The following is a 24,360-nucleotide window of genomic DNA, read 5'->3' as shown; positions in this document are numbered from 1 at the left end:
GATTAACAAAGAGTTGGAAGAAAATAATCCGGAAGTTCCTGGCCATCCCTGGCTAAGTAATCCCTAGCGGTTCTTCTCCCTGCCAGTGAGAGAAACAGGAAGAACCGAGAGGAAATAAGTGTCTCGGAAGCATTTGAGAGGGAAGAGCTACTGACCACGCCGTGATCTGAGGGGAGAGAGGCTGCGTGGCTGAGAAGGCGTCAAACGAGAAAAAACTGCATAAAGGGCCCAAAGATGGGAACTCTGAAATTGTATTGAGACGCTAGAGTACACAACCCAGGAAGCAAACCATCTGTGGTTGGAACACCATTGTTTGACCTCCGTAAAGTTGACCCTAAGGTGAATTCTTGAATCAGGGCTCGGGTTCTGAGTCCTTTCCACCAATGTGTCAGAAGTGATGGTTTGACACTGGTTATTCCAGACCGTGAAAGGCAGAGGCAGGAGCATCAGGAGTTCAAGGCCATTCTTGACTACCTACTGAGTTCAAGGTCAGCCTGGGCTATGAGTGAGTTTACCTAAAAATAGAAAAACCATGTACAAAGTTGCAAATCTTGAGATGGCCTACCTGCTTCTATTTTGCAATCTGGTTTACACAAACACTTTAGGAAATCTGACTTCTCTAATAGAGTCCTCTTCAGTCCTGTGGGAAACCACGTGGAGGGGTACTCAGCTGAACTGCCCAGGAATGTCAAGGAGAGCTGAGAACGACTGTTCCCACCTAGTCCTGTCTAACTATAAGATCGTAAGTAGATAAAATACTAGTGTTCTAAGGGAATTAAACTTTAACCCCTTTTGCAGGCTGCTAGAAGTGGGTCATTGCAGCAGCACCTATGGGCTACCCCTAAACTTTTAGATACCTCTGTCATGAAGACAATCTTGATTCGTTATATTGGGTAAAGGTGGTCCCCCAGATGTCTAAAGGTAGGATGTGAAGTACATATTTATCTTCAAATTGCTTCTGGCAATATTAATTTTAATGAAATTAATTCATATTATCACACAGAAATTATGAAAGGCAAGACAGCAGAGTTAGAAGTGAGGTAAGGGGACCACGGGAGCTTCAGACGTTAGCAGATGTTTCAAAACAACTATGACTAAAAAGATGAACGACAAGAATGAGGTTTTGCACTGAAAGTCTCCACAAGCTAATTTTATCACATTTATGCTGAAATGCAGAAGACCCAGATTGCCCAGAGAGAACTTTGTTCCCTGTGCTGGATGCTGAGCTGGGAACTCACTTTCCCGCCATATACTCTGCCCACCTGGAGCAGAACTGCTCTCTAAGGTGCCGAGAGATGACTAAGTCAGTCAACGGGATATCACGGATTCCAGAAATCTAGAGATGCCAGGAGGTGGTGGCGCACGCCTTTAATCCCAGCACTCGGGAGACAGAGGCACGTGGATCTCTGTGAGTTCGAGGACAGCCTGGTCTACAAGAACTAGTTCCAGGACAGGCTTCAAAGCTACAGAGAAACCCTGTTTTGGAAAAAAAAAATCCAGAGGAAGAATCATTAAACAATAGTATTCCCCTAAAGATGCCATCATTAACAATGCAATAAAGGAGTAAATGTTTCAGTATAAATAACCAGCAAGCTTCATATGCTGTACAAAGAGAGTATTTTCTTAGATACTATAAATTAATTTTAAAAGCCAAACTAAAGATTTGAAAAACAGAAATATACCATTTCCAAAAGTCTCTTTCTATATGTAGTTATATATAATATATGATCAGTTTTATTATAAATCATATTACACATATATGAATATATGAATGTATATAAAACATATATAGATAGAGATATAGTTTATATAGGCATAGACAGACTCAAAACGACAAACATTAAAATGCTCATTCATCCCAGATGCCAGGGAAAGAGTTTCCTGTATCTTCACTTGGGCCTCCCTGTAGTAGGAGGCTACTTGTTCGTCCCAGCTGCCCAGAACCAAAATAACCACACAGAAACTATACTATTTTAAACACTGCTTGGCCCAATAAGAAGCTAGAGTTATTAACTTCTTATTGGCTAACTCTTACATCTCAGTTTTACCCATTTTTAATAATCTGTGTATTGCCATGAGGCTGTGGCTTACTGGGTAAAGGTCCAGTCGTCTGTCTCCCACAGGCTACATGGCTTTTCTCTGGCTCTGCCCTCTTTCTCCCAGCTTTCTGTTTATTTTTCCTGCCTACCTCTATTATATTGCCCTATTAGGCCAAGCCAGTTTCCTTTATTAATTAACCAATCCTATTTACAGAATACAAAGGAGAATCCCACATCACCTCCCCAGAATCCAAGACAGCACAGGGGTCTTGATTCTTTGCTATCACATACAGCTTCACAAACTATTCCATGGTCACATGATTTGTAGGTTTTTAATTCTGCAAACTGCTTATGGTAGCTCACCTTCGTAGATCTCAATCTCACCACAGGTAACCTTCTCTAGAAAACTGATCTTTCTCCAACATAATCTCAGGTTTTACTCTTTATTATAGCCTGGTCTATATTTTTCTTTTTCTTTCTTTCTCCGCTCCCCCCTTTTTGGGTTTTTCTGTGTGTAGCACTGGCCATCCTGGAACTCACTTTATAGACCAGGCTGATCATGAACTCACAGAGACCTGCCTGCCTCTGCTTTCTAAGTGCTGGGATTAATGATGTGCTCCATCACCACCCGGTGGTACTATATTTTTCTAATTAAGTTTTCTAATACACAATAGTTTGATCAGTTTTTCTGCTCTCCCAATCTGAAACAAGAACCCCAGGTGGTGCTGGCTGTCACCCAGTTGGCTCTGCCATGGGGGTAGTTTTAACAGTTCTAGAATACAGGAAGAAATCAGTGGCTCCATCTCCTTTACAGCAGTGTGCAGGTAGATGTCTTTGAAATGATAAGCATCAGAAAGAAACTGAGGAAAGAAAGACATGCATCAAGCATGAAAAGAGCAGCTGGAGACACAGTGTGCCACGGTGAAATGTGGCTGCAGACTCCCCAAAAATTCTCCTCTGACATTCCAACCCATGGAGGGAGAGTGGGGGTAATCAGCCAGGGTCTGCCCAGGAGACCCAAGGCCTGTGAGAGCAGGAAGTCGGTCTCATCTGAGAGTGTTAGCTGTAGCCTATTTATCTCCCTTATGGGCCACTTTTGGAAAGCAAGAGAGAGCTGGCCATGAAGGCTCACATTCTAGTTGAATACCATGCCATTTTTACATGTAAAATTTGTAATGGCAAGAAATACCTTTAACATAAACAGGTGATTACTCCATTTAAATGTAGTCCGAGCTTTCCTCAACCCTTGAGTCTACTACTTGTCTGCTTGCCCTGTAGATAATTCCCAAGAAGGTGGGACACTCAGTGACTTCACCTGCTTGAGCAGTTGTGTAATTTTGGCAGCTGTCCCTGCTTTGCCATCTGTGCCAAGGAATCGCGGATCCAAGAGTGTCTGCCAAGAGGAGTCAAAACACCGCTGACAACCAGGACTTGGACTTGCTACAAATGGAGGCAGTCCAACTCTCCAAAACAGCCAATGCCATTGTTAAAGGACCATGATAAATGGATTGAGTGCATCTGCACTTGTGAGCTGACAACGGTCCAACAGGGTGAAAAATGACTGGAAGCCAGGCTTCTGGCATAGTCTGCGGAGGGTGTGCAGTGTTCCACTGAAGCCTGGCAATGAGGCAAGGCATAGCAGAACCATTTTCCAAGGAATTTTTCCCTTCTGGGCAGAGGTCATAGCGCTTCCATTTGGTTGGATAACATGTGGTATCTTGGGAACTAACCTGGAGAAACTCTGCACACAGTGAGAAGTGCAGAAATACTATGCCTTAAAGACACATGTGCTTGAAGCATCTGCTTGAGAGACAGAGACAATGAGCACTGTGCTTATTCTGAGGACATTTCTTCCATCTTCTCCAAGGCCCTCTGGCTCAGTAACAGGTCATTTAAGGCAACAAAACCTGAATTTCCAGATGTTCCAAAAGAACAAAGAGCTTCAAGATGTTTCAGTAGAAACATATAAGTAATAAATAAATATATATATATTTTTACCTCGAATTATTTTTTATCATTTTTTATCTTTATATTATTATTACTAAAAATTTCCACCTCCTCCCCACCTCCCATTTTCCTCCCCCATTCCCCCACTTCCCCTCCCCCTCTCTCTACAGTTCAAAGAGCAGTCAGGGTTCCCTGCCCTGTGGGAAGTCCAAGGTCCTCCCCCTCCATCTAGGTCTAGGAAGGTGAGCATCCAAACAGACTAGGCTCCTACAAAGCCAGTACATGCAGTAGGATCAAAACCTAGTGCCATTGTCCTTGGCTTCTCAGTCAGCCCTCCTTGTCCACCACGTTCAGAGAGTCCGGTTTTATCACATGCTCCATCAGTCCCAGTTCAGCTGGCCTTGGTGAGCTCCCATTAGATCAGCCCCAACGTCTCAGTGGGTGGGTGCACCATATAAATATATTTTCAATAAGCAAATAGCTGCCTGTAATTCTGTGTACAGCCATAAGCACTATTAATTTTGGTTGTTACCTTCCATTTTCTACTCTTTTTTACCTTTACTTTCCCTCTTTTAGAACCCCCCTCTCTCTCATGTGTGCAGTCGTGCGCACATGTGTGTGTGTGCGTGTGTGTGTGTGGTCAAGGGGATATCAGGTCATTAAACCAAGTGGTCAGTTCTGAGCCTCGGTTTTCACAACCTCCCAGCATCAGCAGCCTCAAGGATAACTCCTCCCTGAAATACCTTCTTCCCTTGGATCCTAAGACCTAAGACTCTGCACTGTCCAGATTTTTCCTGTTTCATTGATCCTTGTTTTTTATTGTCTGTTTTAAAATGGTTTTGGTTTTTGAGACAGATTGACTTTGAACTCAAGACTCTCCTATCTTGGCCTCTTGGGTGTTGGGATTGTAAAGTCTTCATAAACTGCAGCTTATTAGGCTGCGTGTATCGGAGGCCACCTTTTTGGGGGGTGACTTTTATCGTGAACCTAGCCATGGTGAATTTATATGTTTCAGGGTAGGACTGTGAGGATTAGAAAACGTTAAGTAGGAGGAACAGAGACAAGAAATTACAGAGACATAGGCTAGTATCAGGAGGCACTCAGTCCCCTGCATACTGAGTTCTGAGTCCTGAGTTCACCCGCCCATGTTTAATTTTCCCTCCAATACAAAAGGGGAGAGAAAACAAAAGAAGGCTTTAACATGTTACAAAGGACAACCAGAACAGTTACTTTCCCAAATACTAGAGATAATAAGACATTAATTCTTGAGAAAAGCATTCTGTTGTTTAGGCAGTGAATCCTAGACCAAGTATCCTGAGGGCAGCTACTCCCTAGATCAAACCTCTTAATTCAAAAGAAGGAGCAGATTTCAAGTAAGCTTCAATTCTCTGACCTTTGGTCAGGGTGGAGAGGATACACTTCTATAGGCCATCTTAATGTCCAAAACACCAAGTAACCACACCCTATGTCAGGTTGTGTAGCTAAAGCTGTTGTCAACAACCTTGAGAGAGCTCAAACTCTTTGATCTTCAGACAAGGTGGAATGGAATAGGCTCACATTTTTGGGCCTCCATAAAGCGAGCCCACCCTACATTGCTGTTTTTTCTTCAATCCTATCCCAAGGCTGTCTTTGAACTTTTTGGACCACTTTCTCTGGACTCCCTTGTATTGGGGGAGGCTTCTGTCCTACCTTGTTATTCTATAAATGCACAAAAACTATATTATTTGCAATACGGTTTGGCCAATAGCTTAAGCATATTGCTAGCTAGCTCTTATACCCTAAACTAATCCATCTCCATTAGCCTATGCATCACTATGAGATCATGGCCTACTGGTCAAGTTTTGGTGGGCTCAAGTGGAGGCATCTGTCCCTGATGGTGGTTATGTGGCTTCTCATTGACTCCACCTTCTTTCTCCCAGCATTCAGTTTAAGTTTTCCCACCTAGCTCTATTCTGATAAGTCACTGGTCAAAACAGCTTTATTCATTAACAAATAAAAGCAACACATATACAGAACAACTTCCCATACCACCCTTGCAATTTCATGAACATAATTATCACCTGCCTACTGAGAACTTCCCAACATGTGTCTCTTACAGGATCTTCCTCCTGAACTCTGGACTCAAAACTTTCTAGATCCCCTTAGAATTTTAACAGGTATCGCAAGTGTCCAAAATAGAACTTTTAGACCCCATCAAAACTTTCTCACTACAAAAAAGTCCCTTGCTAGCTCATTAAACAGCTGTTTGCTCAGGATGAATTTGCTGTCTTCCTCATCTGTCTTTCATCCTCACATCCAAATCATCACCCACTACCATGGAACAACTGTCTGGATCACCACAAAGGCCCAAGAAGCAATTGCCCACTTTTGTCTTACCCATCTTTCAGACTACATAAGCCTCCTTGAGATAAAGTTGGGTATACAGATGATCTCATAATATTCTGGTAGTCTCTCATGTCACACAGACTAAAGCCAAAAAAATTTAAAATTTTACTTATAAGATTCCAATACAGCAGAATGCAAATAAGAGTGCATGGACTAAGAACCAAATTGCCCATGTTTCAAGCCTAGATACGACTTTTAGCTGTGTGATGCTGGGCAAGATACTTAACTTTTCAGCATCTGTGTATCTCCATGTGTGAAATGGGATAATTGTAATTCCTTTATCATGCTTGTTGTGAGAATATTTATACCAAGCTCACAGTGGTGGCATACAGTAAACACTGAAAAAGTTCAAAAACGACAAGGTAAGCATGTTGGGCTAGGAATAAAGACTTTCTTATCAATTCTGCATTTAAAAATCACAACACCAGTAGGTGTAGCTGTAAGAACTTAATGGTACTCCAAACATCTCTGAAAGCAAAAATACTAAACAAAACGAGCAAACCAAAAAACATGTTGGTCAACCAAACTTAAACTAATACACTCTGATTATTCTATTCTCTTTATTTATTCTGAGTTGAGGGTTAGAATGGATTATATACCTTGACTTCTCAAGTATTTTGGTGCTTCTTAAGCATCCTTCATCCTGCCGGGTAGTGGTGGCACACGCCTTTAGTCCCAGCACTTGGGAGGCAGAGGCAGGCGGATCTCTGTGAGTTCGAGGCCAGCCTGGTCTACAAGAGCCAGTTTCAGGACAGGTTCCAAAGCTACAGAGAAACCCTGTCTTGAAAACAAAACAAATTAACTAAAGCATCCTTGATCCTTAGCTTGTGTGGTTATCCATCCACTTCTCAATCAGCAAATTTTAATGCCTAAAATAGGTGTGGTTTTTCAGTCCACAGGTTGGTTTTAATATGTGACTCTTCTGTTCTACATTTGGGTTTTATTATAGCATTAAAATGGGCCATTGTGTCTGAATCAGTTCAGTAGACTGCAGTGCTTGGCACTTGTGCGCACCCATATTGGGCAGAGGAGGGGGAAGAGACGTGGTATTTTAACTGATAGTCACATGATTGACTGTTTCGTGGAGAAAAGAAGTGAAGACTCAATTTTGAACATGGCTTTGATCATTTGAATCATGTGAATTGATTTTTGAGAGAAGAGAGAGAATGGCTATAGGGTAGGAGCCCACAAGGCTGGCTGGTTAAACCCATTTTACCGGTTGCTTTTCATAGCTGAGTATTCTTGAGAACAATTCAAGACATCCCCCAACACAGAACACGGGCCATGCCCTCAGGATCATCTTTATAATCGCCATGGGAGGGAGGAAAAGTCTTATAACCACAATTATATATGCACAGCCTTTATTCACCTAGCGACAATTCCTTTGAGGATGTGGAGGGAGAAACAATCTGATTGTTTCTGCACACTGGGAACAAATGACATCTTTCAATAAGAACTTATATTATTTTAGGCAAGTTGCCAAGAGTATGAAACTTAGCACCCCCCCGATATGTGTATGCATAAAAGATGAACAAATGAACCTTGTCTTTTATAAAATGATATTGTAATTTTTGATAAACAGCTAATGCCTTCCCTCCTACTTTTAATTTTGGAAGAAAATTAGCCCTGCGATACCATCCAGACAAGAACCCAGATGACGCGTCTGCTGCTGAGAAGTTTAAAGAAATCAACAATGCCCATGCAGTCCTCACTGACCCATCCAAAAGAAACATATATGACAAGTATGGATCGCTGGGGCTCTATGTGGCTGAGCAATTTGGAGACGATAACGTTAACACATACTTCATGCTGTCAAGTTGGTGGGCAAAGGTAAATCGCTGGGTTTTTTTTCTTCAAAAACAATTTCCTGGAAGATCACAGTCTTCTTCATCCTTTTAAAAACCTATCTCAAAGGAAGATCATCCTTCCTTCTATTAAACTCTTGTAAATAAAATGAGACATCACTTCCCCAGAAAGCTGTTATTTGGGGACTATTTTTCATCAGCCCATCAATTAATTATGAAATCCAACATGACTTAACAGACTTCCGGACGTTAATTATATTTGAGTTTGAAGCTCCAGGTTAATTCTGACTGCTCCCCTCTTCTCCTGCTGTGACTAATTAAGAACTGACTCATTGCTCAAAACCCCAAATAATTTATTAGTGTGACAACTATTTAATAAATTATTATAAGACAAATTTAGCCCTTGTACTTTACTATCTATAGCTTGGGCTACATCAGCAAAGACAATACCTAGGAGAATGAGTGGTAATTATCTCACAGGCTCAGCTGGAGTCACCTTGAGGTAGCAGAGAGGACAATATGGGGAAAGGTGAAAACTAGGTAGTAGAGTACTGGGAATTGATGAGGAAGAGAGAAATTGATAGTTACCTGGTTAAGAAAAAAAAAACAATATAAAGACTTAAGTCAGAATTGTAGTAGTGATCTTCTTTTCCCAGGAACTCCAATGTATGTATATTTGGTGGTGGTATATTTATATTTTTATGAATTTTAATGTTTCTGATAAGAAAACTATTTTTTATATAGAACATGCATATGGTCTATTAATGTATTTTGTGGGCAGTTGACCTTCATGTAAGTTGTGGTAAATAATAATTTTTTAAGAACCCCAATCTTCAGAAAAGGCATGATTCGTGTTGAGTAGAATTTTGAGTGCCCTTTTCTCCTACTCACCTTCCTATATTGAAGAATTTGGTAATCGAGAGAGGATGTTTTTGGAGGTAAGCTTGAAGAGACAGTCTGTGCCACAAAGCCCTACTTGCAGCCTTCTAGCTTTCCTAATACCCACTGACCTTTCTCTGTGGGGGTCCTGGGATAAAGAGATGGTACTGTGTGGATTTGGAGCACAGAATGAGAAGGGACATTCTGACCAAGTCATAGGTGAGGGCAGACTAGTGTTCATATAACCAAGCAGGCTTTTGTGGGGTTGCCTGGGACCCTTTCTTCCAGGCATGACACTGTTCCCATGGGAAGGAGAATCTGCAGGCCCACTAACCACACACATTTACCAGACTCAATATTATATCTTGTCTGCCTAAGGAGGAGAATGGATTGTCAAGTCCAGGAAGTTGAAGAAACTGATTAAAACCCCTATAGACAAGCCTCATTCACTCAGTAGCAAAGACATGTGACACAAGGCAATTACAGGCATGACTCTAAAAAAGAGGTATTCTTTCCTTTTCTGCTGTACCAAAGCTCAGTTACACCGTGCTCGTCAAAGTGGCATTAAATATACTCCATACGAATGAGTCAGTGTACCATCAAGATGTGCATTTTAAAAAATGCCAGGTACCTGCTAGTATCTAATAGGGGAGTAAATGTGGTAAGGGATGAAGGAAGGCTGTTTCCCACACAAGGCAATTTCCCTGGAGAAGGAAGCAGAGTTGGGATGAAAAGGAGATTTTCAGAGAACAGGATGGAAGTAGCAGAGCACAAAGAAAGCAGTCAAGTGTAGGTGAAGAAGGGCAGAGGTCCTCAAGGGCCATGCCTGGGGAATGCTCACGGGGGTCTTGGAGGCAAGCAGGTGTAGTAGGGAGACCACGTGTTTGTTTCCTGGCTGCCCAGACTCCCGAAATAATCACACAGAAACCTTATTATTTAAATCACTGCTTGGCCTATTAGCTCTAACTTCTTATTAGCCAAGTCTTACATCTTAATTTAACCTATTTCTAGTAATCTGTGAATTGCCACATGGCTGTGGCTTATCTGGTAAAGTTCAGGCATCTGTCTCCGAAGGGGCTACATGGGTTCTCACTGACTTCACCTTCTTTCTCCCAGCATTCAGTTTAGTTTTCTGCACCTAGCTAAGTTCTACCTTGCTATAGGCCAAGGCAGTTTCTTTATTCATTAACCAATAAAAGGAACACATAGACAGAAGGATCTCCCACACCAAGTGGGGGTTTTAAATTTCCTTAAGATGGTGAAATCATACAGCATACATAGCAAAGAGACTGCCAGTGTGTGTGACTGAGGTCCCCCTCCGCAAACCATCCTCAGACTCCACCCTATTTCTGGAGCCATGATGAGAAGATGGGGAAGTGAGGGAAGGGAAGGAAGGTGAGGGTGTTAGCACTGGATTCTTCTTAGGTATCTGAAGATGTGTGTGTGTACACAGGTCATCTTTATCCATGCCCCATCCCCACTCACTGATTATATAAAATCTGCATTAAGATGGAAGATGTACAAGCTTCTTTACGTATTATAGCAAATTTGATTTTTCTCAGTTGACAAAAAAAATCGATTTTGTTGGAATTTCAGATTGGGGAAGTCAAGAGTGTGTATCGTGTTTAATGAGCAAGGCATTTGAGCTTGTAGGGAAATCTTGGTGCTGTTCCCTGGAAGGCACCAATGTCTGTTTGCCTATTGTTTTGTATACTCGTTAATTAGGGAGGAACTGGGTGTCTGCAACCTGTCAGGTTCTAATCCACTGGACACATGGGGTTGAAAGATGACTATTGGGAGCCTGTAAGACACGCAGCCTGATATAATGAGACAGGGCTGTCAGCCAGTCTGTTCAGCTGTCAGCAAGAACCTAGTAGCGGTCTAAGTCGGTATGGCACACAGCTGGGCTGCGATGGATAGGTGGTCGCTGCTTTGGAGCGGAATCAGAGAAGACACAATGAAGGGGAATTTTGAGGTGCTCTTAGACAACAGGTGGGTATTAACTGAAGAAAGGGCAGGGATGTCTATGCAAGTGTATCCACGTGCAGAGTCGAGCTGTATGGCAGGAACAGGGTTGTGCTAGTGCCGGTAGCCTGCGGGAGCTCCAGAGAGCAAGGGCTTCTTATAGCTCTCTCCAGCAACCCCACTCCACACCTCACAGGGTGGAGGGAAAGGAAGCAAGGGAGGGGGTGGAGCGGCCAATAGGAGGTTCTTGAAGCGACATCAGAGTCACTGAGCAGAACCCACAAAGTCCTCAGCCCAAACAGGGAAGGGAGTGAGAAGGGGGAGAGGTCTGGGGAGGCTATGCAGGACCAGGTTACAAACTGTGTGGGGCAGCAGGGGAGGCAGTGCAGGGAGCACCACCCTGCAGCGCTTTCATGGTGGTAACTGACTTCCATTGAATAAGACAGCAGTACTAGTTCACGTGGCCAGTGGGTATTCTGTGCAGTCGTTGGTTTGGGTTCTGTTTTCCTTTCCTCGCTCTTAGTACCCACAACAGCCTAAGAAAAAAGGAAGAAAATGCTGAACTTCATGGCTCTGACTGAGAGTAATTTCCTCCAGGGTTCATTTGTGTAAACGTTCTTGAGAATGGAACGTAAAAGATGGCTCCCACAGGGATGAGGCTAAGGGCGAGTGTGTGGCATTTCCGGTATGCGGAGATGTCTTTAAGTCTCTCGGGTGCACAGCTACAGACTTTGTTTCTGGGGTCGCCTTCTCCATGCCCCTCCCTCAGAACTTGGCCTCTCTGTTTTCCCTAGACCCTGTTCATCATCATCGGCCTCCTGACAGGCTGCTATTTTTGCTGCTGCCTTTGCTGCTGCTGCAACTGTTGTTGTGGACACTGTCGGCCAAAGTCATGGGCCCCAGAAGAGGACTTCTACGTGTCACCAGAGGACCTTGAGGAACAAATCAGGACTGACATGAAAGAAGGTAGTTGAGCGTAGAGGGCGCGGGCGCCATGGTACAGATCGGAGCAGGCGCTAGGTCTTACTAAAGTAACAGGCGCAGTGGCCATACAGGGTCACTCCGCCAAGACTACCAGTATGGTGGATATCTGGGAGAAGATGAGGGGCATTGACCTTGACTGACCTTAGAGAAAGGTTAAACTTAACATTATTAGAGAGAAATTATTAAACACCCATGATGTCGTAAGGCAAGTACAGTTCACCATCTCTTTACAAGAGAAACGAGTTCTGGGTGAGAGTCTTCAGGGCCCCACCACCCAGTTCCCAAATAAATACATGGAGAGTTATTTTACTTATTAATGCTGGAATGCAGCTTGGCTTGTTTCTAGCCAGCTGTTCTTAACTTAAATTATCCAGTCTACCTTTGGCCTCTGACTTTTACCTTTCTCTGTTCTATATGTCTTTCTTTACTTCTTACCCTATGGCTGACTGTGTGGCTAGGTCGCTGGCTCCTGGCACCTCCTTTCCTCCTTCTTTTCTCTCTCCTCCCTCTTCTATTTGTTCTCTCTGCCTGGCAGCCCCGACTCTTTCTCTCTCCTGCCTAGCTATTGGAAGCTATTTATTAGACCAATCAGGTGCTTTAGACAGGAAAAGTAACACAGCTTCATAGAGTTGAACAAATGCAACATAAAAGAATGCAACACATCTTTGCATCTTTGAACAAACATTCCATAACACATGTAGCACATCTTAGATTAATATCCCACAACAAGCTAAGGTAGAACTTGCTCTCCAAAGATACACTTCAGTCTTTAGGATACCCGTTGAAATACACGGGACTGAGAAGCCACAGCCTTGACTGTTCTTCCTTTGTATTGTTGCGTGATGATCTGGGAATGGCACAGGAGTGAGACTCCTCCCTTGCTCACATGCACACTCAAAGATAGCTTCACAGCAGTGTGAAGAATGAACTCAGCTTGCTCAAACATTTCTGTCTGTCCATCTGTGTGCACACATCTCCTCTCTGCCCAGCCACCTCTGTCTGTCCGTCTGTGTGCACACATCTCCTCTCTGCCCAGCCACCTCTGTCTGTCCGTCTGTGTGCCCACATCTCTGTGCTGTATTACTTCATTCTTCAAGTTCATAATAGCCAGAAAAAAATGTAAAAAAACTGTAAAGAAAGATCTCACCGAATTCAAAACACCAGAGATATTTTGCAGTCTTTGTACGATGTCTTTGTTTAAGCCATCTAGGATTAAGCCAGTCATTATATTGTCTTGAAGTCATTCTCACCGTCTTTTGTTCCTGTGGAATATGTTATCATCTTGGGGTGCAGAATTTATCACTAAATCCTACTCCCACGTCCCCCAAACAATGGAAGGGATTACTTGATAATTGAAAGAAACCACTGTTCTCAGCAATTCTGGGAACCAGAATGGTGCTCTCCTATGGTTCTCTGGTCACACTGAAACAGCACCAGAGACTACTTAAAGGCTTCTGTATGCCTGTGCGTCCCGTCAGATGTGATGCTAAGTAACATCTGGGGTGCGTGAACCATCCAGACTTCAGCAAAAGGGGGTCTTTAATCATGTGACTAGTACTGAATCCCAGACTCAGAATTGGGAGCTCAGGGAGGGCAGAGAGCTTTTTGTTCATTTGTTTAGGTTTGGTTTTTGTTGTCATTTTTTTGTTTTGTTTTCCTACTAACTGTAACATCTTGCTATGGGCACAGTCATCCAGCAACTACAAGTAGTCTGGTCATTTCATGTCATCATATTGGAACCGAACTGTGGCCTGACGGTGAAATACACTGATTGCACTTTTCCTGTGTTATTTGGAATAGACAGTGGCAAATGTTCAACCTTTTCGTGAGCGTGCACAGAGTCAGGCATGCAGGGTGCTAGCAAATGAACTAAGCAGTGCTAATTGCATGGCAAGGCCTTCTCATTGGGGGGAGGTGGGGTCTGCGTCACAATGTGCTCACAAGTGCTTACAGGGCAGGGGCCACACAGGCTCTTGTGAAGGGGGTGCTTAAGGGTTAAGAAGAAAATGCCACACATCATTTCTGTGGCTACGACTCCTTTTCTCTGGGTGTGACATCCCAGGAAAACCAGTAAACTGACTTTTAATAAAACTGAAATGGCAGTTCCTACAAGGGAAGAGATGGGGTGCACGGGTGGTCTCTGGGGTATGGTGTGATGTCTCTGGGGGTGCAGCATTACAATACCGTGTCAGGGATTACTGGCTGTATTTACCTATGATCTAGCTCCCCATTACCCCAATCCGTCAGTCCAATACTCAGCCACTGACAAAACAGGGAGAGACAGGGAGAGGAGAAAGTCAGCTTCTGCACTGATGTTGTCTTAACGTTTTCATCTTCCTTCTTTTTATTCTGGGCTGCATCAATTTTTACAGTGTTTAAAGTCAGAATGCAAAGCAAAGAGTTTTTCACTATGGTGTCTTGAGACAGGCCATTGCACTTGTAATCCCTAGCTTTTTGTTTGTAGTGGAAAAACCTAACGCAGGTGAATTAAACCCAGATCTGCTGAGTCCAGTGTCCACACGTACCCGAAAGGCCTCGCTGCCCTTCCTCTGCTGGAGAAGACTCCAGCAGGTCATTGCAGTAGACCTTGGTAGAAAATCTCTTCTCTGGAATGGAAACTTAGACGAGGTGCCAGGTCCTCCCTAGAGTTCCTCCCTGCTGGGTGATTGGTGATGGGTCTGTGCTTGTCTCACTGTTCTGATGCTCCAGAGCTGCAGACTCCATCACAGAGGTCAGATCCGTCATCCTATCCCACAGTGTCAAAAGATCCTCAACACAAAGGAACAGCCTGCTCTTATTTATAAGTGTTTATACGTGACCCAGGTTTTATGGTCCTGGAATTTTTACAGTCTGGGTAGGCCTCTTAAACCCACAAAGTTCTGAACGTGAGTATTTGCTTAAAATGAGATAAAGGAACCATAGCAAATTAATGTGCTTAAAAATGGACAAATACCATGCATGTCACAAAATCGGGAAAAAAAACAACTATAAGATACCCAGCTCAACTATATGATATTTTCCTATGGCTGTATGTTGTTTGATTGCATATTCATATAGCATAAATGTGCTATATCATTTTCTGTAGAAAATATAAAAATAATTCTGCCTTTACTGTATTTGACCAAAATTTACTTTTTTTATTATTGGTGAATTAGAAAAGTTTCTTCTAGCTTTACGACTCAAGTTGACAGTGTTTCATAAGATTAGAGATAATTGTAAAATTTGGGAAACCTGTCTAGTTTACTTGATTCACTTAAGATGTACAATTTAGAAGCTGTTTCCACAGACAGCTTCTTCATTCTGTATATTTTGAAGCTTGTCGGCATCACGACACCTAGTGCCCCTGGGGTCAGAGTTTAGAGGACACTCACATATGATGTGTCACAGGCTCTGGCATGGGTTTTAACATTCTCCTGGGACATGGGTTGGCGTAGTGAGCTGTAGCAGCTCTTTAAGCCATCCCTACACCTGTGTAGGCAGCAATGAGCTATAACCAGACTTGCTCCAAACCACAGAATCAAGTCCCCCTGAACTCAAGCAAAACTCATCTTCAATTCAGTCTTCCTTTGATCAAATCTCTTACTAGGTCCTGTTGTCAGAAAGAGATGCCGTGAAAAAAGCCAGCGTGGAAAGAGACAGGGCTTTTACTGATTTTGATTTTTTTTAAATGTCTTTTGATCCCAGTCTGTACAAATAGACCCTTAGAAGGTTCTGCATTGGAAAGGGTCTCTGGGGCTTCTGAAGTCGCATCAGCTGTGCACTGAATCCACCATTGTTCCCTAGTGCAAGCACCTGGTGGCGGATCTGTGCTTCCTGTGTGGTACTTGGAATAGCGGGGTTCAGAGTTACACCCCACTAATTCAGAGACATGTGTAGCCTACTGGCGATTTTAACGCAAATTAAGAACGGTGAGGTAGAAAACCAGACCCTATCTGAGAACTGTTTTCTGGTCTGTGGTCCGAATGGTGGTGATACTGAATGCATTTCCCTGGGAAGGAGCAGGAAGCAGAAGCTAATTGAGATAAGACAGAATAGGGTGTGGACTGATAGGGTTCATCTGTCGTACATCCGCTATGCTTAGAGGTTAGGCCCATAAATGAAGGAGAAAGCTGGAAATTTACTTTTTTTTGTGGGCATGAATACTGATTTTTTTAAAAAAAGGCAGCATTTCTTGCTCCTGTTATTTCTTCATCCAGAAATGTTGAAGTATAATAAAACTTATACGAGGTTATAAAAGTTAACTTTATAGCTGGACTTTTCTCTTACACTTTACTATACCAACCAAAAAGAGACCAGGAGTAAGCAAGAGCTGGGACTTCTTTATCCTCCCCATCCTCCATGAATGGCTTAATCTTGTACAAGTCTTGTAAAGGCAGCAATACCCTCTGTGAGTTCATATAAGCAACGGTCCTGTCAAGCCCAGAAAATATTGTTTTCCTGCAAAAAGTCCTCCCTTCTGGCTCTTATAATCTTTCCAACCTCTCTTCAGCCATGACCTGTGAGCCTTGGAGAGACGGTGTCAGGCTCTAGAGCAGTGGTTCCCAACCTTCCCGATGCTGCCGCCCTTTAACACAGTTCCTCGTGTTGCGGGGACCCCAACCATAACATTATTTTTTGCTGCTGTTTTATAAATGTAATTTTACAACTGTTATGGATCATAATGTAAACACGTGTGTTTTTTGACAGTCTTAGGCAACTGCTGTGAAAGGGTCATTTGACCCCAAAGAGGTCACAACAGGGAGGTTGAGAACTGCTCTAGCAGATGGACCTGTACTCATGTACACGTATGGGATCACTAAGTGTGATCCATGAGTTGACAGAGAGAAGAGTTGGGAGGGAAAAACAGGCAGGGGAGGGGGTGGAGGGGAGTGGTGGATTTGATCAAAACATTCTATATGCATGTATGAAACCTCAAATAGTTGAAAGAAAGAAAGAGAAAGAAAATACCACAAAAAAGGGGGAGGGGAAAGATTAGGAATTAACTAGAAAAGTACATTTCTGGTTGAATTACGTGATTAACCCCTTCAAATTTCACCTTTAAAATGCATTATAAAATGTTATATTTCTTAATTTGTAAAAAAAAAATCTAAATTTGAAATATCAAATCCTTCCTACTCATTGACTCATCTTTAAAAGTGTGAGAAATGTTGACGCCTTTAAGATGGCATAAGAAGTCTGATGGCTTTGAGATGACGTAACAAGTCTCTTGGCTTTGGGATGATGTAACAAGCCTCTTGGCTTTGAGATGATGTAACAAGTCTGATTCTCCACATGCAGCTTTGTCTTTGCACACTTTCGTCATGTGTGTAGTTCATCCACACCCGCTGTTTGCTGCTGCTGCCGAACTGTTAGGGTCTTTGCAGTTTTAAACGTGGTACAAGTCTCTACTAAGATGTGGCTGGGTGGGACTTGCTGGCAGATGGGAGAGAGTTGTTTGGGTTGTTCTGTTTCTTTAGATGATATTGAAGAATATTACCCAGCCACTCTGGTTAAAAAGTGAAGGGTAGACAGTTCTAACAGCACAGCCCTTTAGTATTTGCAGCCAACTGGAGCGTTCGCCAATGGGTTCTCCTGTTTTTCTCAAAATACCCTCCCAGTTTGAACCTAGGAGGACTGTAATGTTGCATTATTAGTGGCAGGGCTGCGTCCCTGGCACCCGGCCGCCCTCATGGCTAGCTTATGCCCAGAAATAATTACACGGAAACTGTATTCTTTTAAATACTGCCTGGCCCGGCTAGTTCCAGCTTCTTATTGGCTAGCTCTTACATATTGATCTAACCCATTTCTAATATTCTGTGTAGCCCACAAGGTGGCTTACCAGGGAGGATCTTAACCTGCGTCTGTCTGGAGTGGGAGAACCATGGCGACTCCCTGACTCAGCTTCTTTCTCCCAGCATTCTCTCTGTTTACTCCACCCACCTATGTTCTAACCAATAAAATGGGCCAAGGCAGTTTCTTTATTATAATTAACCAATGTCCTTCCTCCATCATTGTAAGGCTCTCAGAAGTCAGTCAATATCAAAAGAGCTTGTCATCTTGGGTGACTTTTAGTCTTTTAAGGGTTAAGACAGTGAAGCATTATGCCCCTTACTCTCACATGCTCACATTTAGATGCTCCAATTTGTGGACTTTTGAGAGGTATGGCTAAATAGGCCTTTCAGATCCTGCACTCCTTTGATATCTGAAGGCCACAGAGGAATCTGAATTCCATCAGCTATGGTAGAATCGTATTCTGTGATGTTATTTCTTCCCTCTCTGTATGTTTAACAAGGAATCAAAGAAACAAAAACCTAAATTGCAGCTAGTCATCAAAAATATAAGGACTAAACTCAGGTTTTTTGTTTTGTTTTTTGTTTTTCCTCTTCTATGTTGAAGTCAATAGAACTAAACCCAACCGAAAGTGTTCAGGTAAACACTAACAGTTTCTTGTGGATTGATGCCTTCCTTTCTATGGAAAGAGGTGGAGTCGAGTGTCTAAAGGAGAGGAGAATTTAGAGTAGTGACCTTGGATCTAAAAGAGTATGATTCAGAGCACAGAAAAATGTTGATTGCTTAGTTGTTATTGCCACTCACCTGGATAGAACTCAAATAAATTCACAACCACTGAGTCGAAGAAGCCATATGGCTCTTGTTCTCCGCCAAGACAAAGAGACACGCATTGCACACCGAAGGCTGATAGCTCCATCTCATCTGCCTGTCCAGGGAAAGGGCACCGGGGGACATGGAAATTCATCCTCCCTCTTTCTGTGCCCCTTACTTAGTCTCCTTTTCCCTGCAATGAGGAACCAGTGTCTAACAACAGTGCAAAGACATCATGGAGCATTCAGGCACCAGGCCAGGGCAGTAGGATGGGTAAGCCAGCCCAGAACTGTCCCCAACAAGGCAGCTCAGAGTTCACCTTTGCTGTTTGGGTGCCAAGAGCCACTAAGAACAGTGTGCATACGTGCATGTGTGTGTGTGTTGATTGAGATCATCTTTCCGTATCAAATATTTATTGAGTACTTCATATCTTTCTGACAGTACATTAGCAGACCTGGTTCCTGGAGTCTTGAGGATTAAAATCTAGCAAATAAGATTTAGAGGCAAATATTAAGCGTAAAAATACATACAGAGAGAGCCAATTTGCAGGCACAATAAACCTACCAGACGAGAAACACGGGACCTGTCAAAGTGTTTGGCAGTAAAGGGCTTGACCTGGATTCCGGCTCGCACAGCTTCCCCAGCGAAGTGAAATTCAAGGCACAAACATAGAAGATCAAGGTGTGGGGGATTGTGGAGATGGCAAGCCTTTGATATACATCTTGATATAAGAAATATTTGGTACAGTCCCTCCCTGAGTCTAGAGGATAAGATAGTGAATATTATTATATATGTCAGGCAAGGTAGAGGGAGTCATATTAGGGGGCTCCACCAAATGGTTTTATCATTGAATTGGTGTAACGGCTCAGTAAAGACAGTATTTGCAAAGAGCTTGGAACTAAGATGTGTTTATACCAGGAAAGGCTCAACCCATCAAAATCAGCAGGGTGGTTGGATGCTCAAAGAGTCTGCCTGAGAAGAGCAAAAGTGCCAGGGACAGCTAGAAGAGAGGAAAGGGGGTCAAGAGAGAAGCGTGGAGACTCAGAGGGAAGCGCCGGTACGCTCTCTAAAGAGCCAGGCTTAGGGATGTGACGTAAGTGAAAGAAGCTAGGCACAAAAGACAAGTGTGCTGGGATTCCAGTCTGGTGAAAATACTCAGGACTGTTGACTTCGTGGAGGAGAAAATAGATTGGTGGTCACCAGGACCTAGGGGAACGGGACAGCAAAGAGCAGCGCCACTGGCATCCATTTTGGTCCAGGGAGACATTTGACCACCATATGGAGATGGTGAATTGTGCATCTGTCATCTGAAACACTCCCCAGTGACAAGAAGCAAGGAGTGGGGGCAGGAGTGGGTGATAGGTCTAAGCAAAGCAAAATATTAAGTGTGGGACGTGGGAGTTATTCCAGCCTTTTGTTGGCTAATTGAAAGCCGCACACTGCTAGCTGATGAGGCAGGGGGGCGTGCCAGCCCCAAGTCTGTGAAATGTGGTTGAGGTTTTTTAATTTAATTCACTTCTCGGGTCTTTTAATTGTTATTGTTTTTATTAAACAACTACAAGCAAATATTGTGACCTAACTTTTCATACTAGAGAAAATAAAGTCGCCCTCATCTGTGGCATTCGTTCCTGTTCACGTTACTCTCCTTAGAAGGAACCGCCTTGAACTGTTGGTCATCAGTTCCTACTATTAATTTTGGTATCACAATCATATTCATATTCCTAACCAGCATAATGCTTTGCTTTGCACATCTTTCAATTTTAAATGAATGGCCTCTTTGTATAGACACATTTTTCTGTAGCTTTCTATACTCAACATTATACTGCAGAGATTCACTTTGCCGGTGTGCTTGACTCTCTCCCGGAACACCTTTCTATTTTCAATCAGTCTGGCTTTGCCTCACATTCGGCTCACCTTGAAACTCACAATCTAAATCATAGGTCCTATTTGTCTGGATTTCGTTGATTTATTCTCCCTGTTCAAATGTTCTGAGAAAGCATCCCTAGTTTAGCATTCATTCTATTGGTGATGAACACTGAGTAGACTCCACTTTATTTCCATTACGAACAGCTGGTAGGAATGTTCTTGTTCTTATGTCTTGGTGTATGAGGGCTAAGGGGTGTTTGTATTTACACGCAGGACTGGAATTCCTTAGGCACAGAGTGTGTACACCAACAGTGCATTAAATAGCACCAAGGAGTTCTGCAAACTGAGGGGTTGATTTACATCCCCACTAAGAGCTAACGTGAGTTTCTGTTACTTCCCATCCTTGCCAACACTTGACAGTGCAGCCTGGAAATATGTGTCAATCTAGTGTGTGCGGTGGGCACAGTGCCTAGGATATGGCATAGTGCCGTGGCTCCAATGTTTATCTCTTCATTTACCAGGAAGGTTGGAGAAATAGGTGTATGTGTGGTATGTGTATGCGTGGTGAGGGTTCAGTCCGTGTGTGTGTGCACGTGTGTGGAGGCCAAAGGCTGACCTTGGTGAATGCCCCCGAGGAATAATACCTATGGCTGTCTTCTGGCCTCCACATACACTTGTCCACACATAGATGTACACCCACATAAACAGACACCCGCACACACAAACACACACCACCACCAAGAGAGAGAAGCAAGCAAAAAAAAAAAGAGAGAGAGAGAGAGAGACAGAGAGAGAGAGAGAGAGAGATGACCTTGTAAGATAATCCAGTTGGATCTTGGACATGTGAATTCAAGTATTAACATCCTACTTTTGTGATTTCACCCTGAAAGGCATATTATTAGATGCAGGCTAAGCCTTCACACTGTCCTCCACAGTTTTAATCTGTCATCACGTTTTCTTTTGTGTCTGGGATATATTCTGAATAATCTCTTCATATAGGTCCTCTACCTCATGAATCCCCTTTTTAGCTGTTGAAAGCTCTTTAGTTTTTTAAAATACAGTTTCAGGTACTTTAATCACTAGCTTTTTTATTGATTTCAAAGTCTGATAGTTTTAAATATATAATTCTTTTATATTGTGTTTGATAAATGCAAAGACGGAAGTCTCTCTGGGTCTTAGTTTTTCTTGAGTTGTTACTATTGGCTTTCAATCCATGTACATTATTCCTATGTTTCTTTCTTTTTCTGCGAGTGTGAGTGTGTGCTTGTGTGTATGTGACTGTGTATGAGTTGCGTGTGAGTGTGTGTGTTTATTTACTATAAGTTCAAGTTTCTTTAATTTTATGGTGTTAGGTGGAATGTGAAGTTGCTGATTTCTGCTAGATAGATTCCTGAGAGTTCACCTTGCATTGAACAGCTTCACAGTGAGCGGTTTTCTGGGTGTCTTCTAGAAGACGAGGGTACTGAAAAGACACAGGCTGCTAACTTGTCTGCTTATTGGTTTGTCTCCAAACATTTTTAAGGAAACTTCTTGGGCTCAGCATCAGAGCAGAACTTCACGAAGACTTAGGAGCAAGTGTGACTACTTTGGACACTAGTTTTATGTGTTAAGCTTCTTGGATTCCCCACCAAAGCTAGTCCTGGGTTTTAATTCCTATCCCAACTAGAGCCATGCGTGCTGTTATGGACTACAAAATTCCAGGGCCCATCCTCCATATAAATGACATTTTTCATACATGTGCAGCTTTCATGGGCAACGTCCACCCTGGAATTGTTATAATCCTGTAAATAGCAGAATTTGAAGAACTCAGACAACGCCTTGTGAGTTGATTTGCTGTTGCTTCAACCCCGCCCACCCTCTGCCCCATTATCAAAGGAACTTGGTAAAAGCAGGTCTGATCATTGTGTCCTTGTGTTTGTCTCCCCAGATATGGACTTTCCAGTTGTTCTCCAGCCTACAAATGCAAACGAGAAGACACAGCTAATCAGAGAAGGATCTCGAAGTTACTGCACAGATTCTTGATGCTGGGCCCACGGAGGGTTCACAGCTCCTCCTCTTGGTCCAGCCCTGTCTCTGGGTGGTCGTGGGGAAGTGGGACCATAAAATGCTGTGAACGTACGTGTTCACATTTGTATTTTGTTTTTAGGTTAAGGGGAAGATGATTGCTACATAATTTTCTCAGACTTTCTCTTTGTGTAGACTTCCTAATGAAAAGCATTTAGTTTGATGAATAAAGGCCTGAAGAGTGTTTTGTGCTGCTTGCCTACGGTAAGACTGTGGCAGCGGACAGTCTCCATGAGTCTGATCTTAAGGTGAGCCAGATGTTATTTCTCACTGACTAAAGTTGTAGAAGAAAAGACACTTTCCACCTACTTAACTAAACACAATAGTCACACTTGCCACACATGTCGTAAGCGAAATATTCAGAAGAGTTGAGGAGCTTGGGTTTGTGGAGCTCTTTGTCGATATTTTAAAAGATCACAGAAATATGACCTAAGAGAGAAATGGCATTCAATTAAAACCGAGGAAAAACAGGAACAGATGAGGGTTAGGAGATTCTTTTAGACTGGCTTTAAAAATAACAAAAATATTCAGCCTGCTTAAATCTTAGAACTGAGCCAGAGAATCAGCATGAGCCTGACCCAGCCCCAAACAGTACATTGACCACTTTCTTAGGAAAATGATCTGCGGATAACCTGCCAGTATGAGGCCGATAAGAAAGAGAGACACACGCGAAGTAGGGGATGTGGATCTAATATCTACAAAGTTATATTGCAAAGCATCACTCCTGTTTTCGTAAAATCCATTATATTGATCAGTTCCGTGTGCTAGCCATCTTAGGCTTCATAGTCACCTGGGTAGATGTTTGTTTGATCCCTTTAATCTCACCATGCCGAAGGAACCATGTGCTGTTTCTAAAATGGTACAGCAGCAAGGCGACGTGTGGCGTTTTCCTGAGCCTTTCTTAGTTCTTTATGTAACGTTCCTTTTCAAGTTCTTGTTATATTTTTTGCATAATGTTGCATAAAGTGCCATCTCCTTTGCCTTTTGTTTCTTCTCCACACCCTACCAAATTATAGTCAATTGCTGCTAAATATACATCGTCAGTGGAAACTAGTGTTACATCTCTGACAGTTCTAGAGTCCCCGAGACTCTGCTCAAACTGTGCAGGGGCTGGAGCTTCCCCCCCTGCACACCAAAGCAGAGAGAGATTTGTTTTGAAGACTCAGAAAACAAGTTCTGACCTGTGTGGTGACTGGTCCTTGTGTGGCCGGCACTAGGGATACAGATGCACACTACACTGGCAGCTTCCTGGAGAGCTCTCTGCAGAGGTCTTTGACCAGACGAAAAGGACCTGTGGCTTAGGCAGTAGTTTGCAGGGGCAGCCACAGGTGAATAAAAATCAGACTGATTGAAAATAGGAAGGTGTTCCGAGAGAGAGTCAGGCACACCCACTAGGACAGGTCAGGTGTCTCTAAGGGACGGTTGCAATTAGGTTTCTTTACAACCGTTATATATGGGGTATCAGTGGCTCTCCAGTTACATCTATAAAGCTTGCTAAGATACCACTTCCTCTCTAACATTGCCCAAAGACTTTAATTTGTAACAGGGTTAAAAGTGGAAGTTTTTTTTTTTTCGGAGGTCAGTGTCTTAGGATTTCTCTTGCTGTGAAGAGGTAGCATGACCATTCCTGCTTTTATAAAGGAAACCATTTAACTGGGGCTGGCTTACAGGCACAGAGGTTTAGTCCACTATCATCATAGAGGGAAGCAAGGTGCCACACAAGCAGACATGGTGCCAAAGAAGGAACTGAGAATTCTACATCAGGACAAGCAGGCAGCAGGAAGAGAGATAGTTTAAATGTCTAAAACCTAGAAGCACACCTCCAGTGACACACTTCCTCCAACAAG

The 24,360-nt window shown here is 43.0% G+C and overlaps 1 protein-coding gene across 1 annotated transcript in view; it reads left to right on the top strand.

Moving 5' to 3' along the window:
* Dnajc5b (DnaJ heat shock protein family (Hsp40) member C5 beta) overlaps positions 1–22,471 on the top strand; it is a 43,451-nt gene extending 20,980 nt beyond the window's left edge. Inside the window, exons 2-4 of the mRNA XM_050142149.1 lie at positions 7,988–8,201; positions 11,815–11,986; positions 22,377–22,471. Coding sequence (XP_049998106.1) covers positions 7,988–8,201; positions 11,815–11,986; positions 22,377–22,471 — 481 coding nt within the window. The remainder of the gene's footprint in view (positions 1–7,987; positions 8,202–11,814; positions 11,987–22,376) is intronic.
* The last annotated feature ends 1,889 nt before the right edge of the window (positions 22,472–24,360 follow it).

This window comes from Alexandromys fortis, unplaced genomic scaffold (genome assembly GCF_014885135.2).
Source record: "Alexandromys fortis isolate MF-2015 unplaced genomic scaffold, M_Fortis_MF-2015_v1.1 scaffold_41, whole genome shotgun sequence".
NCBI classification, from domain to species: Eukaryota; Metazoa; Chordata; class Mammalia; order Rodentia; family Cricetidae; genus Alexandromys; species Alexandromys fortis.
The sequence above is the reverse complement of the archived record's forward strand: the minus strand, read 5'-3'. Positions and strand labels throughout refer to the sequence as shown.